At 46.9% G+C, this 15146-nt stretch overlaps 1 protein-coding gene across 2 annotated transcripts in view; it reads left to right on the top strand.

The window, feature by feature from the left end:
- The window catches only part of TAF6 (TATA-box binding protein associated factor 6), a 37739-nt gene that overhangs the window by 18717 nt on the left and 3876 nt on the right, over nt 1–15146 (top strand). For both annotated transcript variants that reach the window (XM_068129024.2, XM_068129023.2), the window contains exons 7-13: nt 145–222; nt 324–425; nt 593–775; nt 953–1027; nt 10720–10845; nt 10937–11110; nt 11209–11400. In XM_068129024.2, the coding sequence (XP_067985125.2) occupies nt 145–222; nt 324–425; nt 593–775; nt 953–1027; nt 10720–10845; nt 10937–11110; nt 11209–11400 (930 nt within the window). The remainder of the gene's footprint in view (nt 1–144; nt 223–323; nt 426–592; nt 776–952; nt 1028–10719; nt 10846–10936; nt 11111–11208; nt 11401–15146) is intronic.

Below are 15146 nucleotides of genomic sequence, written 5' to 3'. Positions count from 1 at the left end.
AGGAAAGGCGACATTTCCAGCCAAGGATTGTTGTTTGCACTTTCTGCACTCTTTTGCTGTTTCTGTATCCTAAAGACCAATAAATCATAGTACCCTTGTGCCACTTTTGTGGACCTCATAAATATGCCACTTTTGTCCTTGCAGGAAGCTCTACAGAGCATCGCCACTGATCCAGGCCTGTACCAGATGCTTCCCCGTTTTAGCACCTTTATTTCTGAGGGGGTACGTCTCTCAAGTGGGTATCTTAGGGTTAATTTACTGACACCATCTTGCCTTGTTCACCTTCATTCAATGTGATTTCTTTCTATGACGATGTATGGTAGGTGCGAGTGAATGTGGCACAGAACAACTTGGCCCTGCTGATCTACCTAATGCGTATGGCTAAGGCTCTGCTGGACAACCAAACCCTCTACCTGGAGAAATATGTGAGCATGGTCCATTCTAGCTGTACTTGCTCACAAAATTTGGACTTCAATCTGAGGTCTGTGCACTCGTAGCCTTTTTTGCACTTCCAAGACTGGCTCAGTGGATTTTCTTCCATGTCTGTGTTCCTCCTGTTTATCTTTCCCTCCCTTTCTCTACCCCTTCCCAGCTGCATGAGCTTGTTCCTGCAGTGCTGACTTGCATCGTGAGCCGCCAGCTATGTCTTCGTCCCGACGTCGATAACCACTGGGCGCTGCGTGACTTTGCTGCACGCCTCATGGCTCAGATTTGCAAAAACTTCAACAGCACGACAAATAACATCCAGTCTCGGACCACCAAGACATTTGTAAAGGTTGGAGCTGTTTTGAGAGAGACAGATAGAGACGATGTATGTCTGTTTTCATATTGATTTGTGCTATTATGATAGTGTTTGCTCAATTACCTTTCGGTGTATGTTTAATGCAGAATCCAGTAAATTCACGTTGCATCACCATTTCCCCACGTACCATTGTAACACTTCCGACCCCAGAGCCTCCACGATGACAAGACACCCTGGACCACTCGCTACGGATGCATCGCTGGCCTGGCCGAACTTGGCCAAGACGTACGTCAGAGCTCAAAATTAGTGCAAAGTGTTTGTGAAGTTTGGTTTATGGTTAAATATATTTGTCATCATTGTGCCCAATAACATCATCACTTCTCAAAATTATGGACTAAAAACTAGAAAGAACTATTGGAGATTGCAGACCCTCACCAGGAAGTTTTGTGTGCTGGTATGTATGTTACTTGATTAATAACAGACATAATTAATCGACATACTCGAGTTCTAATTGTACGTATTTATTAGACATGTATACATTTCAATAGTATGTTCTTAATACATGTACTCGCATTCAAAGGTACGTAATTAACAGACATACTCAGGCTGTAATTGTGTGTAATTAATATATATACTCACATTTCACTTATGCGTAATTAATATATGTACTCACATTTCACTATGGTGTAATTAACATACATACTCATATTTCACTAGTATGGAATGAATATATGTACTCGCATTTCACGAAAGTGTAATTAATATACGTACTCACATTTGTAATTGACATACGTACTCACATTTCACTAGTGTGGAATTAATATACTGTTACGGACGCGGTTTAGATGTTATTTTGACCAAGCGGTTGGTATGACCGCGACCGAACAGTTATTCCCCGACTAGACCCCGATTCCACCCAGACGTTGACCAAATCGCGCTATGCTAAATCAATGATGGAAAGGACACAACGACTGGGATAGATGAAACGACGCCAGGGGTACAGTTCTCAAGACCTCCGGAGGAGGGTATAATTACCATGGTGGAGAAAAGGGGGTAGATTACAAGGTAGTGAGGTAAAGACACAGAAGAGATGGGCACTTAATTACAGTCTTATCTTATCCCAGACAGACCACAGACAAATGGAACAAGGCTGACTTACACAGGGATTGATGGCAGGAAGGGACAGGTAGTCGATAGCACAAGGTGCACCTTGGCTCGGGGACAGGATAAAGCACGGTCCAGTCCAGAGATGCGGGGAGGCCTCACAGCGCTCGGAGGGTACGTCTTGCTTGCTCCAAGCTCAGCGCGCATCTGACGTCACCTCCCTCTTCCTGCGCATGCTCAGCGGGGAGTGACACGCCCTCGGCTGGTTGGCTCCGCCCCCCTGGGGCCGGTCCGCCGCTTCCATTGGGTGCGGGGGTTACCGTGCTCCGCCCTTGACGAGGAGCTGACAGGGAGCCCTATTTGGTAACCCCGTCGAGCACATGGTCGATGGCGGCTCGTTGGGAAGGCCTCATGCCCTCCCAACACCCCCTACCAACCAAGCCGGAGTGAGGACGCGCACTCCCTGTGCACGCCGCCGCCGTTGCTGTTGTTGTTGTTGTTGTTGCTGAACCGTGAGGAAGAGCTGCGGGGAGGTATTGGGAGGTCCTAAACTTCCTAACGGTGCCATACAATCACATTCTGGTGCAACGAAGGGTCAGAATTAATGGAAACGAGTCCTTAACTGACATAGACTAAGAATAACTAGCAAGATGTCCTATAGTTGTCTACGTGAGATGCGGTGGACCTGGATGCGACATTTAATGGGGGAAATAGGGGGAGGTCGGGTCTACAGAGTGTTGTTTACAGAAAATGGGACTAGGGAATGGGGGATTGGGGATAGTTGGGAAGTATTGAGGAAATAGGGGAATATTTACAAGCGGATATGGATGGATGCAAATCCCATATCCGCAACAATACGTACTCACATTTCAATAGTGCGTAATGTATGTATGTATGTAATGTAATTGTAATGTAATGTAACGTAATGTAATTTCAATAGTGCATAGAATGAAGGTATTGGAAAGGGTGTTGGAGAGGAGGATAAGGAAGAAAGTGAATATTGACGAAATGCAGTTTGGATTTATGCCAGGAAGAGGAACGACAGATGCGCTCTTTATTGTGAGGCAGTTGCAGGAGAAGTACATGGAGAAGAGGAAGAAGTTGTTTCTTGGGTTTGTTGATCTGGAGAAAGCATTCGATAGGGTTCCACGTGAAGTAGTGATATGGGTGTAGTGAAAATGTATCAAAGTTGAACCCAGGTGTGATGCTCCCTTAAACCACTGAGAGGTGTCTATAAGACCTCGGACGTCCGCGACTCCGGACCACTCCTGCGACATTTACTCTATGACATGTAGACTCGGATGGTACGTACATGCAGACATTCTAGGCTTGCTTGCATTGACTAATATTATCGATCCTTCCTATACGATGCCCCGATCCTGATATATATTGCTTGATTGTATTCTACAGGATGATGCCAGATATCTGATTGTTATTAAACCTACCTATGGGACAAAGTTGTGGACTTGATTGATTTTCACAACACTTAATAACAATCAATCTCGCTGTCCACTCGAGAACAAGAGGCGAACATGGCGGGACACAGGATGATCCAGGTGCCGATATTCGGCGCCGACCCACAAGCAGCGGATTCGGGCTCGGAGCTGACGCATTGGCTCAAGACACTGGACAATCAGTTCAAAGCCCAGGACGCCGTTGTCATTGATGAAACGAAACGGGACGTGCTGCAGACTAAAGTACACCATAACGTCTACAGGGGCATCGAACAGTGTACGACGTACAATGCAGCTGTGACGGAGCTGAAACGAATTTACATTAAGAAGCGTAGTGTGGTCTATTCCCGGCATCTGCTCGCAACGCGGAGTCAACAGCCCACTGAGACGCTGGACCACTTCGCCCAAGAGCTGCGACGTCTACTTGCAGACAATACTCCGGAGGTACGCACTCATGAGCAAGTCCAAGATGATCTTGTCCGCGATTATTTTGTCTCTGGGATCAGCTCTTCAACCATTAGACAAAGACTTTTGGAAACAGCGGACTTGACGTTCACGGAAGCTCTACGGCTGGCACACGTATACACTGAGGCCCGGGAACAATCTAACGCCTATGACCACACACGTGTCGTTGCGGGGACTTCTCAACACGCTCGACCGGAGAGAGCTACCGCCGAGGATGCGGGAGCGGACTCGACCTCGCCGGAACCCCTGGCCTCTCCCGAGGAGGACCCGGATTCCGGCTTGGCGGCAGCCGCAGCGGCAGGACCAAAGCCTGGACGAAATGCTACGTGTTACTTCTGCGGAAATCGACAACATCCCAGGTCTGCGTGTCCGGCTCGGGAAGCGATATGTCATTTGTGTTCGACAAAAGGAATTTTGCAAAAGTTTGCCGAAAGGCTGCGCGGGGCAAACAAACTCGCGCGACCCTGAATGGGCTTATCGCCGAGCCAACGGGCCGAGCACGGAGCGGGGCGCCTCACCCGGCTTTGATGAGCGGCGCTCCTCCTCGTGGGCCCCTGGCTGCGCGCTCGACCTTTGTGAGATTCATCGGGCCGCCAAAACAAATGGCGCGAACATGACCGAACGCCGAGCGACCGTCCTTGGCTGGTATCCAAACGTCTCATGATGGCTTTGAGACTCACCGCGTGACACGAGCGCCATCCGAAGGCTGCTCGTACAAACTACAAGCTCTTTCTTCGGCACGGGAAACTACAGTTGGCTTCGACCCTTCTCGCGTGACACGAGCGCCATCCGCTGGCTGCTCGTACGAACTACAAGCTCCTGCTTTGGCACGGCAAACTATGCGCTTGACACGAGCGCCCTCCGGAGGCTGCTCGAACGGCCGGAGAACTGTAGCCGGCGTTGGATCTACACGTGAGGCACGATCATCTCACTCGGATGGCTCAATATCTGCCGGTCCACCCGGCCTTGCTCAGGCCATTATCCCACTTTTGATCGAAGGCATTTTTGCTCGGGCTTTAATCGATACGGGGTCCACAGATAGTTATATCGATCATCGACTGGTGCGAAAACATGGGTGGCCGATCCTTGGGACAACACGACGGATCTTTATGGCCTCCCAAGGGCTTAGGCTCAGCACAAAAGGGGAATGTCGATTGAAGCTTGTGATAAAGGGACGCATATTTCCAGATGTACATCTCATGGTCTTACCTACTTTATGTGCTGATATTCTGTTAGGACATGATTTTCTTAAGCGAAATAGACGTTTGGAAATGGAATTTGGTGGGACTGACACGCTTACTGTGTGTGCACTCGCAGGCATGGAAATTGAGCCTCTTTCGCTGTTCCCCAACATGACCACGGACTGCACACCTGTAGCGGTAAAATCACGGCGCTACTCACGAGCAGACGCGCAATTCATTGCGGAGGAAATGGCCCAGCTCTTAAAGGAAGGTATCATAGAAGCTAGCCGGTCGCCGTGGCGGGCCCAGGTCTTAGTGGTGCGAAGTGAAGCGCATCGCAAACGCATGGTAATCGACTATTCGCAGACGATTAATCGATTTACACAGCTGGATGCCTACCCTCTACCGGGGATGGACGCACTGGTTCGACAGGTGGCCCAGTACTCGGTCTATAGCACTCTCGATCTGCGTAGTGCATATCATCAGATCCCCATCTCTGGGGCCGATCGCATCTATACCACCTTTGAATCAGGTCAACGGTTATACCAGTTCACCCGACTACCTTTTGGGGGTGACGAACGGGGTCGCCTGTTTTCAGAGGGCTATGGACGACCTAATTGCTAAGGAGAACTTGACAGATGTCTTTGTATATCTGGACAATCTTACGGTTTGCGGGCATGACTAGGGGCATCATGATGCTAATCTGAAGCGCTTCCTCGAGGTCGCGCAGAGGTATCGCCTAACCATGAATGAGGCTAAGTGTCGTTACTCCATGTGCACGATAGATCTTCTGGGGTACACCGTGACCCATGGCTCTGTTGCTCCAGATAAGGAGCGTCTGCGACCCTTGCTCGATATGGCCCCGCCCTGCGATCGAGCTTCGTTGAAGCTGTTCGCCCATTATTCTAAGTGGGTGCAAAATTTCTCTGCGAAACTCCACCCACTTGTGGCCTGCGAAGCATTCCCCATGAGCCCTGCCGCCATGGCTACTTTTCGGGGCCTTAAGTCCGATATCGCTGGCGCCGCTGTGGCGACGATCGACGAGCGCAAATCTTTTGTCTTGGAAAGTGATGCCTCGGATCATGCGATAGCGGCGACTCTCTCCCAGGGAGGGCGCCCTGTGGCTTTCTTTTCACAGACTCTCACCTCCGCCGAGCGGAGGCATTCGTCTGTCGAAAAGGAAGCGTACACGATCGTCGAGTCGATTAGGCATTGGCATCCGTACTTGCTCGGACGATGCTTCCAAATCATCACGGACCAACAGAGCGTTGCGTTTATGTACGACACCTTACATGCTCAACGCATTAAGAATGAGAAAATCACGCGCTGGCGTATCGAACTCGCCGACTTCTGCTACACCATCAAATATCGCCCCGGGGAGGGATAACCTGGTCGCCGACGCCTTATCGAGGCCGGCTACGTGTGCGGGTCTCATATCTTTGGAGGGTCTGCACGCTTTGCACGACACTATGTGTCATCCTGGGTGACGCGTTTCGCTCATTTCGTGCGTCGTGGTAACCTGCCGTACTCGGTTGAGGACATCCGCCGGGTCTGTCACGACTGCGCTGTATGTGCGGAACTCAAACCGCGTTTTTACAACCCTCCCATTGGGACGCTGGTCAGGGCTACTAGACCGTGGGAGAGATTGGCGATGGATTTCAAAGGGCCGTTGCCGGTGTCGAGTAACTCTCGTTATCTGCTCACTATCGTTAATGAGTACTCGCGATTCCCTTTTGCTTTCACGTGCGCAGATATGACGGCCGGCCTACGTGCATACAGATCGGGGTGCGGTGTTCCTGTCCCAGGAAGTGAGGAGATTCCTGCTCCAGAATAATGTCGCTTCTAGCTATACCACCCCGTACAGACCACAGGCGAATGGGCAGGTTGAACGCTTCAATGGGATTATATGGAGGGCCGTCATGTTAAGCCTCAGGACCCTCGGCCGAGGCCTAGATAAATGGGCCTGGTCACTACCTGCGGCGCTGAACTCGATCAGGGCTCTACTATGTACGGCTACCAACCAGACTCCTCACGAACGGTTGTTCCACCACCCACGAAGCTCGGGTAGTATCCGATCTTTACCTAGTTGGCTCGCTGAGCCGGGGCCGGCCTACCTCAAATGTGCGGTTCGCACGAGCAAGTACGATCCCTTAGTGAATAAGGTGCAGGTACTCCAGGCTAATCCCGAGTATGCTCGCGTAATGATGGCAGATGGACGTGAGTCCACCGTCTCCGTACGCCATCTCGCCCCATGTGGGGTCATCGACCCTTACGGGGACATCGACGAACCGATTTACGAGTCTATGGTGTCTCCCGATGCTCCGCCTATGGAGCATCTGCCGTCCCTCCCGTCGCCAGAGACACCCCTGCCTGAAGGCACTGTGGTGCCCCCTCCGACACCAGCCTCCAGCGGCTACTCCGATGCAGGGTATCCGGGCTTGGGGATGTCGCACCCGGTAGTTTCCGGACCCGTGCTGGTGGGGCAATTCGCCGCCCTGACCGCTACGGATGGACCGACTGACATGGACTGCCAACACTAATCAATTTAGGCTGATGCATGCTTATTTCCTGCCTAGCGGCAGTGTAGTTCTAACGGCGGGGAGAATGTAGTGAAAATGTATCAAAGTTGAACCCAGGTGTGATGCTCCCTTAAACCACTGAGAGGCGTCTATAAGACCTCGGACGTCAGCGACTCCGGACCACTCCTGCGACATTTACTCTATGACATGTAGACTCGGATGGTACGTACATGCAGACATTCTAGGCTTGCTTGCATTGACTAATATTATCGATCCTTCCTATACGATGCCCCGATCCTGATATATATTGCTTGATTGTATTCTACAGGATGATGCCAGACATCTGATTGTTATTAAACCTACCTATGGGACAAAGTTGTGGACTTGATTGATTTTCACAACAATGGGCATTGAGGAAGTTAGGAGTGGAGGAATGGTTGATCAGAGTAGTGATGGCAATGTATAAAAGAGCGCGCACAGCTGTAAGGACAAAGGACGGGAACAGTGGTGAGTTTGAGGTGAAGGTGGGGGTGCATATACGTACTCGCATTTCAATCGTGCGGAATTAATATATATATACTCACATTCCAATAGTGCGGAATTAATATATACTCACATTTCAATAGTGCGTAATTTATATATATACTCACATTTCAATAGTGCGGAATTAATATATACTCACATTTCAATAGTGCGTAATTAATATATATATATATATATATATATATATATATATATATATATATATATATATATATATATATATATATATATATATATATATATATATATATATATATATATATATATATATATATAGACTCACATTTCAATAGTGCGTAATTAATATACGTACTCACATTTCAATCGTGCGGAATTAATATACAGACTTGGCATTTAATATGGATTTTTTTTTTTCTTGACTTGGGTTTACTTTCTGAACTCGGTATATCAATCTGGTGAGTTTCTTTTACGCTTCGGTGATTTCTTTGTTAAAAGAACCATGTCACTGATTGTCTGTACCAGCAAGAAGTCAATAACAGGATTATATCACAGGTGGCATGACAAAATGTATGGACAGGTACATTTGACGATTGGCCTCACAATCGGGTATATAAGGGTTGTTGCGTTCTGTATTAGTGGAAAACAACTGCTGCACGTCTACAAAAGTTATTGCCGCTTCCCTGGAGATGGTCCGTCAACTCGACAATGCTGTTTGTCATTTAGTGGTGGCTTTACGAAATTCCGGCATGAAACAGCGTGCTATTGCTCGGCAGTATGGCATCACTCAAGGTCAGGTGTCAAAGATCCTGAAACGAAATGCTCAGAGGGGTGTCCCTACTCCAATACCAAGGCCAGGACGCCCCCGCAGAACCACAAGGAGGGATGATCGCCAGCTGCACCGGTTAGTCCGCAATGGCCGTACCAAGTCAGCTAATCGGCTTAGGGCTGAGTGGCAGCAACTGACAAATGTGCCTGTATCCAGAAGGCTAGTCAACCAATGACTGGTTCAAGCAGGCTATCGTGCCAGACGTCCCCTGAGAAAGCCACGTCTGACCAGACAACACCGCCAGCGCCGATTGCAGTGGGCCAGAGAGCACCGTCAATGGCAGCCAGGACACTGGAATCACGTGATCTTCAGTGACGAGTCCAGATTTCTGGTCTATCATCAAGATAGCCGCGTCCGAGTGCGCAGACAAGTGCATGAAGCCTACAACGAAGATTGTATAGTGCCAAGAGTCCAAGCTGGAGGTGGTGGGGTGACCGTTTGGGCTGCTTTTCATGCATGGGGCAAAACTGACCTGGTTGTTCTGAATGGAAACCTGAACCAGTTCAAGCACAGGGCCATTCTGGAAGAAACATTGCTTCCATTTGTTCATGCAGCCTTTCGAGGAAACTTTGTCTTCCAAGATGACAATGCACAGCCTCATCGTGCTCGCATGATCCAACACTTTCTTGCTGACCGTGGTGTAGAGCATATGGAGTGGCCTGCCATGTCCCCGGATATGAATCCGATAGAGAACTTGTGGGCAGAATTAACACATCAAATCGACAACTTGGACCAGCAGCGTGCCTCTGTGCGTGAATTGCAGCAGGCTATTGTAACTGCATGGCAAGCGATTCCTGTCCAAACCTTGGCAAATCTCGTGAACAGCATGCCTCAACGTGTACGTGCTCTCCTGAATGCTCGTGGGGGTTACACGAAGTACTGAACTGTAATTTTACTGTCCGTAATCCCAGTCGTAATTTAACTTTTGTTTTTGTTAAAAAAAAATTTGGCTATTGTGCAAAATAAAAAGATACTTCTGGAAAACGCACAGAAGTTTAACACAGTACTGTCCATGAATTGAGTTCGATATCAGTTTACATCACTTTCAAGGATCAATTTATTTGCTTCGAAATGTCAAATGTAGTTTTTGTTTCTTTTAAAGGTCACATTAACAAAATCTCGAACAATTTCAACATAATTCCAATGAACTTTTGGTTCTAAGTCATCTTGAAAAGTAAGTTCACCCCCACAAAAAAAACATTCCATATTAAATGCCAAGTCTGTATATATACTCACATTTCAATAGTGCGGAATTAATATACGTACTCATATTTCAATAGTGCATCATCTACACACCACACAAACACACCAGCACCCAAACACCTCACAAAATACGCCCCACAAAATACGCCCCACAAAACACACCACACAAAACACACCACACAAAACACACCACACAAAACACACCACACAAAACACACCACACAAAACACACCACACAAAACACACCACACAAAACACAAAACACACCACACAAAACACACCACACAAAACACACCACACAAAACACACCACACAAAACACACCACACAAAACACACCACACAAAACACACCACACAAAACACACCACACAAAACACACCACACAAAACGTACCACACAAAACGTACCACACAAAACACACCACACAAAGCATACCACACAAAACGTACCACACAAAACAAGTCCTGGTGAACGTCTGCAATCTGATTGCTCTTTCTAGTTAGAACTATATTAGAGGTATTTATATTTGAAACTGCCTTTTCACAATCGCAAGTCTGCACGTCTATAATTTGTGATGCATGTATTACTGTCAGCAACCAGTTTAGTGTAGCACGCTCATTTGGAAGGTATTGTCTAAAATGATCCATTCTTTGATGTTCTGCTCGTTGTTCAAATTCATTTTGTCTTGTTAAATTGAAATAAACCTCCCGTGACTGATCAGGTAATAAAAACTCTTGTGCTGGAACGTATGGCAGTAGAGGGGGAGCGTATCCGCCAAGTTCTTGACGGTCCAATTATCAGCAACATTGACAAGATTGGTGCACAACATGTCCAGAACCTGCTGCTGGTAATTCCAGCCCACTCTTTTCTTTTTATTGTATTCTTCGTCTTGCATTATCTGTTCACTTATTTCATGGTGTCGACACTGTGTCCTACAGAAGCACTGTGCCTCCTTGCTGGCAAAGGTGCGCCCAGCACCGGATAACCAGGAAGCATATCGCACTGAGTATGGGTACCTTGGGTCTCTTTTATGTACACACGTCATAAAAGCACGCTCGCAGGTCGCTTCTCAGGGCCTTCAAATCAACCGTACTACGCTCACCTTTACACAGGTGTGGTTGCAACACTCGTAATTCCTAATGTTTTAGCAAAATGTTATTTTCTTTTATTAACCCATCACGCTGACTCTGCTGTTTAACTAATGTCCCAGCCAAAGTCAAGTCTTGGAGTAGTACAGGCTACTGGACAGCTATGTCAGAACCCCACGCGCACCTCGACCATTATAAAGCTGCCTGGTGCCATCGGCGGAGCATCTTTGATATCTGCACCAAACACACCCACTGAGTCCGCCTCGTTACATCCCAAGTTCATCGTCGTCTCTGCTGCTGCAGCCACTCAGCAGGTAATCTCAGGGTATTTCACTGGCGTAGAGCACAAAGTACAAAATTTGTAAATTTAATTAAAATACAGAGCCACTGCTTTCTGAATTATGATGATATCATGTCAGGAAAATAAATGTCAAGGGAAGGAAATCTAGTCAAATTGGATGACTACAGTGTAAAAGGCTGATTTATTTACCTGCTCAATAACTGCCTTTAGTGACTTTTATTTTCAAAAGCAAGTCTCAAGGAAGAATTATATCTAACTAGCAGGAATACCCTGCGTTGCCGAGGGAGGGGTGAGGAAGGGAGTGGGGGGAGTGGGAGGGGGAAGATATACTACATATACATATTTTGGGTGGGAGGGAGGGGGGGGGGAAGGGGTGGCATTGACAGGCCCCTCTGTTTTGGGGGAGGGGGGAAGGGAAGGAGGATAAATTTTCCCATGCAAAGAGTGTTTTAACCTCGGTGTTGCCCAGGTAAAAAAGGAAATTACAATACCCTCTGCCACCATCACCAGGTGGCGCTACACGGTACACATTTATATAGATAAATAATTTACGCCCCTCTCCCGGGCCTCATACCCCCGCATGAGGCCGTGGCGACATAGCCTATGTTACCCCCCAGACAAAGTTGTGTTTGTATTTGTACCCCGAGTAAAGTATAAAAGTGTTTATAGCTGGAGTGAAAAAGACTTTGGGGTTGCTCAAGTGAAAAAGAAACATTGACATATTTGAAATGAGGGCGAATATAATGGAAAAGCAATTTCATCCAAATCAGAATCCATCACAAATGTAAAATCGGCATTTTACCTTTTCGTTGAATATATGCTGGTGAATGTGCCGTTCATTACGTTTCTGAGTTAAGTATGATGACGTTCAGGAAGAAGAAAAAGCCTTACCACCAACTTCAACTGCTTCTGGAAATGTTTGATTATTATTTGTGTTCAAATGTCTGGTGATTGTTTTGTATTTATTTATGTGAATGTGTACTTGTATATAACTGTCATTAATCAAAAAGGCTTAGGCACTATCGAGCAATATAATATATATGTGAGGCAGTTGCAGGAGAAGTATATGGAGAAGAGGAAGAAGTTGTTTCTTGGGTTTGTTGATCTGGAGAAAGCATTCGATAGGGTTCCACGTGAAGTAGTGACATGGGCATTGAGGAAGTTGGGAGTGGAGGAGTGGTTGATCAGAGTAGTGATGGCAATGTACAAAAGAGCGCGCACAGCTGTAGGGACGAAGGACGGGAACAGTGGTGAGTTTGAGGTGAAGGTGGGAGTGCATCAGGGGTCGGTACTAAGTCCACTACTGTTTGTAGCTGTGATGGAGGTGCTGGCTCAGAACGTAAAGGAGGGTTTACCGTGGGAGTTGTTGTATGCAGCTGATCTGGTGTTGAATGCAGAAAGTATGGATGGATTGAAGGAAAAGATGAACAAGTGGAAGGAATGTATGGAGACAAAAGGTCTGAAGGTGAATATTGGAAAAACGAAGGTGATGGCAAGTGGTAAAGCATGTGGTGAGGTGGAAAGAACTGGGAAGTGGCCGTGTGCTGTGTGCAGGAAGGGTGTCGGAGTGAATTCCATTCAATGTACAATGTGCGCTGAGTGGGTTCATCAAAAATGTAGTGGTTTGAGAGGGTCATTAACCAGTGTGGCAGCTACATTCAAGTGTAAAGTGTGCACAGGGAGCTGCAGATGGAGGAAATGTTGAGTTGGATCTTGGAGATGGCGTGAAGCTGGAAGGTGTGAAAACATTTTGTTACCTAGGAGACATGCTGAATGGAGAAGGTGGATCAGACTCGGCAACGGTTGCTCGAGTGAGATATGCATGGAAGAAGTTTCGGGAACTGAGTGGCGTGCTGACGAGGAGGGGAGGGTCGTTGAAGCTGAAGGGAAAGGTGTATGCTGCATGTGTGAGAAGTGTTATGATTTATGGGAGTGAGACATGGGTAATGAACGTTGAGCAGCAACGAAGGCTGGAAAGGGTGGAAATGCGAATGGTTCGGTGGATGTGTGGAGTATCGTTGAGAGAGAGGAAGACAAATGATGAATTGCGAAAGATGATGGGAATAGAGCCTGTGATGGATGCTGTGAAGAGAAACAGGTTGAGATGGTTTGGTCATGTGTTGAGGAAGGATGAAAGTAAAGTGACTGCTTGAGAAGAGTGATGGAAATGAATGTAGAAGGAAGTAGAGGACGGGGAAGACCGAGAAAGACTTGGCTAAAGATGGTCGAAGAAGAAATGCGGGCAAGGGGGTTAACAAGGGGAGATGCAGAAAATAGGGCAAAATGGATAACATTGTCATGGGGACCCCAAGACTAACCCCCACTCTTGCAGGGAAAATGGCCTTAAAATGCCTGTTGTTGTTGTTGTGTATATACTTAGTGTGTTCAAAAAGTATCCGACCTTTATTTTTCGTGCGTAAAAAAGAAGAAGCTAGGGAGGCGTTGATTGGTGCACGTATGTAGGCGATCCTAAAGCACACGCGTGAATTTTTTCACACCTGCAGAAGCTGTCATATTCGACGGCAGACCGCCGATGAGTGAGGACATGTAAGTGAGCGCCGTCGGATTTTCGTTTTTGACAAAATGACGGAAAAACTTGAACAACGCTACTGCATCAAATTTTGTGTAAAGCTTGGCGATTCCCAAGTGGAAACGATCCGCAAGATTCAACACCGTTCATTCCATTATGAAGGAGGATTTGGGCTTCAGGAGAATCTCAGCGAAGTTTGTACCAAAGCTGCTAACGATTGAGCAGAAGCAACTCCGTTTGGAGATCGCACAGGACATGCTGGAGACTGTGAACAGCGTACCTATAAACCCAGGACTCATCGCCAGTGATCACTGTGTTGAGGAAGCTGGGATCGCTGTTCACAGTCTCCAGCATGTCCTGTGCGATCTCCAAACGGAGTTGCTTCTGCTCAATCGTTAGCAGCTTTGGTACGAACTTCGCTGAGATTCTCCTGAAGCCCAAATCCTCCTTCATAATGGAATGAACAGTGTTGAATCTTGCGGATCGTTTCCACTTGGGAATCGCCAAGCTTTACACAAAATTTGATGCAGTAGCGTTGATCAAGTTTTTCCGTCATTTTGTCAAAAACGAAAATCCGACGGCGCTCACTTACATGTCCTCACTCATCGGCGGTCTGCCGTCGAATGACAGCTTCTGCAGGTGTGAAAAAATTCACGCGTGTGCATTAGGATCGCCTACATACGTGCACCAATCAACGCCTCCCTCGCTTCTTCTTTTTTACGCACGAAAAATAAAGGTCGGATACTTTTTGAACACAGTATATATATAGATATAAATCCAAAAAGACGAATTATTTTTTTTAACCTAAAACATTCCCAGGCACTCACTGATGAAACTCTGAAAGTTTGACGAAGATCCATTCAGCTATCTCTGAGAAAGATGGCGACATACAGATAGACAGACAAATGGCTCTCTTGTATAGTCGATAATGATGATAATAAATGAACAGTTAGATGGATAAGTGAATACAAATGACACAAGTGGTGTGTGCAGAATGGAGTTTTCTGAATTGGTGACAAAGTGAAAACAGCAAGGAGAAACTAAGCATACACATGGGAGTTTGGAAGAGAAAGATAAGTGGAAGGAAAAAAAAGTATCTAACATATAAAACACAATGTCAGTTTGTGTGTTTGTTCAGGTGTCTGTCCCCCTTCATGAGGGTAGGTTTTAAAAGCCAATCTTTAAGTACGAAAGTGTGTTCACTACGGTCTATTTTTGAGGATAAAATA

This window comes from Myxine glutinosa, chromosome 9 (assembly GCF_964187855.1).
Source record: "Myxine glutinosa chromosome 9, kmMyxGlut1.1, whole genome shotgun sequence".
In the NCBI taxonomy this organism is placed as follows: Eukaryota; Metazoa; Chordata; class Myxini; order Myxiniformes; family Myxinidae; genus Myxine; species Myxine glutinosa.
Note: the sequence above shows the minus strand (reverse complement) of the source record. Positions and strands in the feature narration are given on the sequence as shown.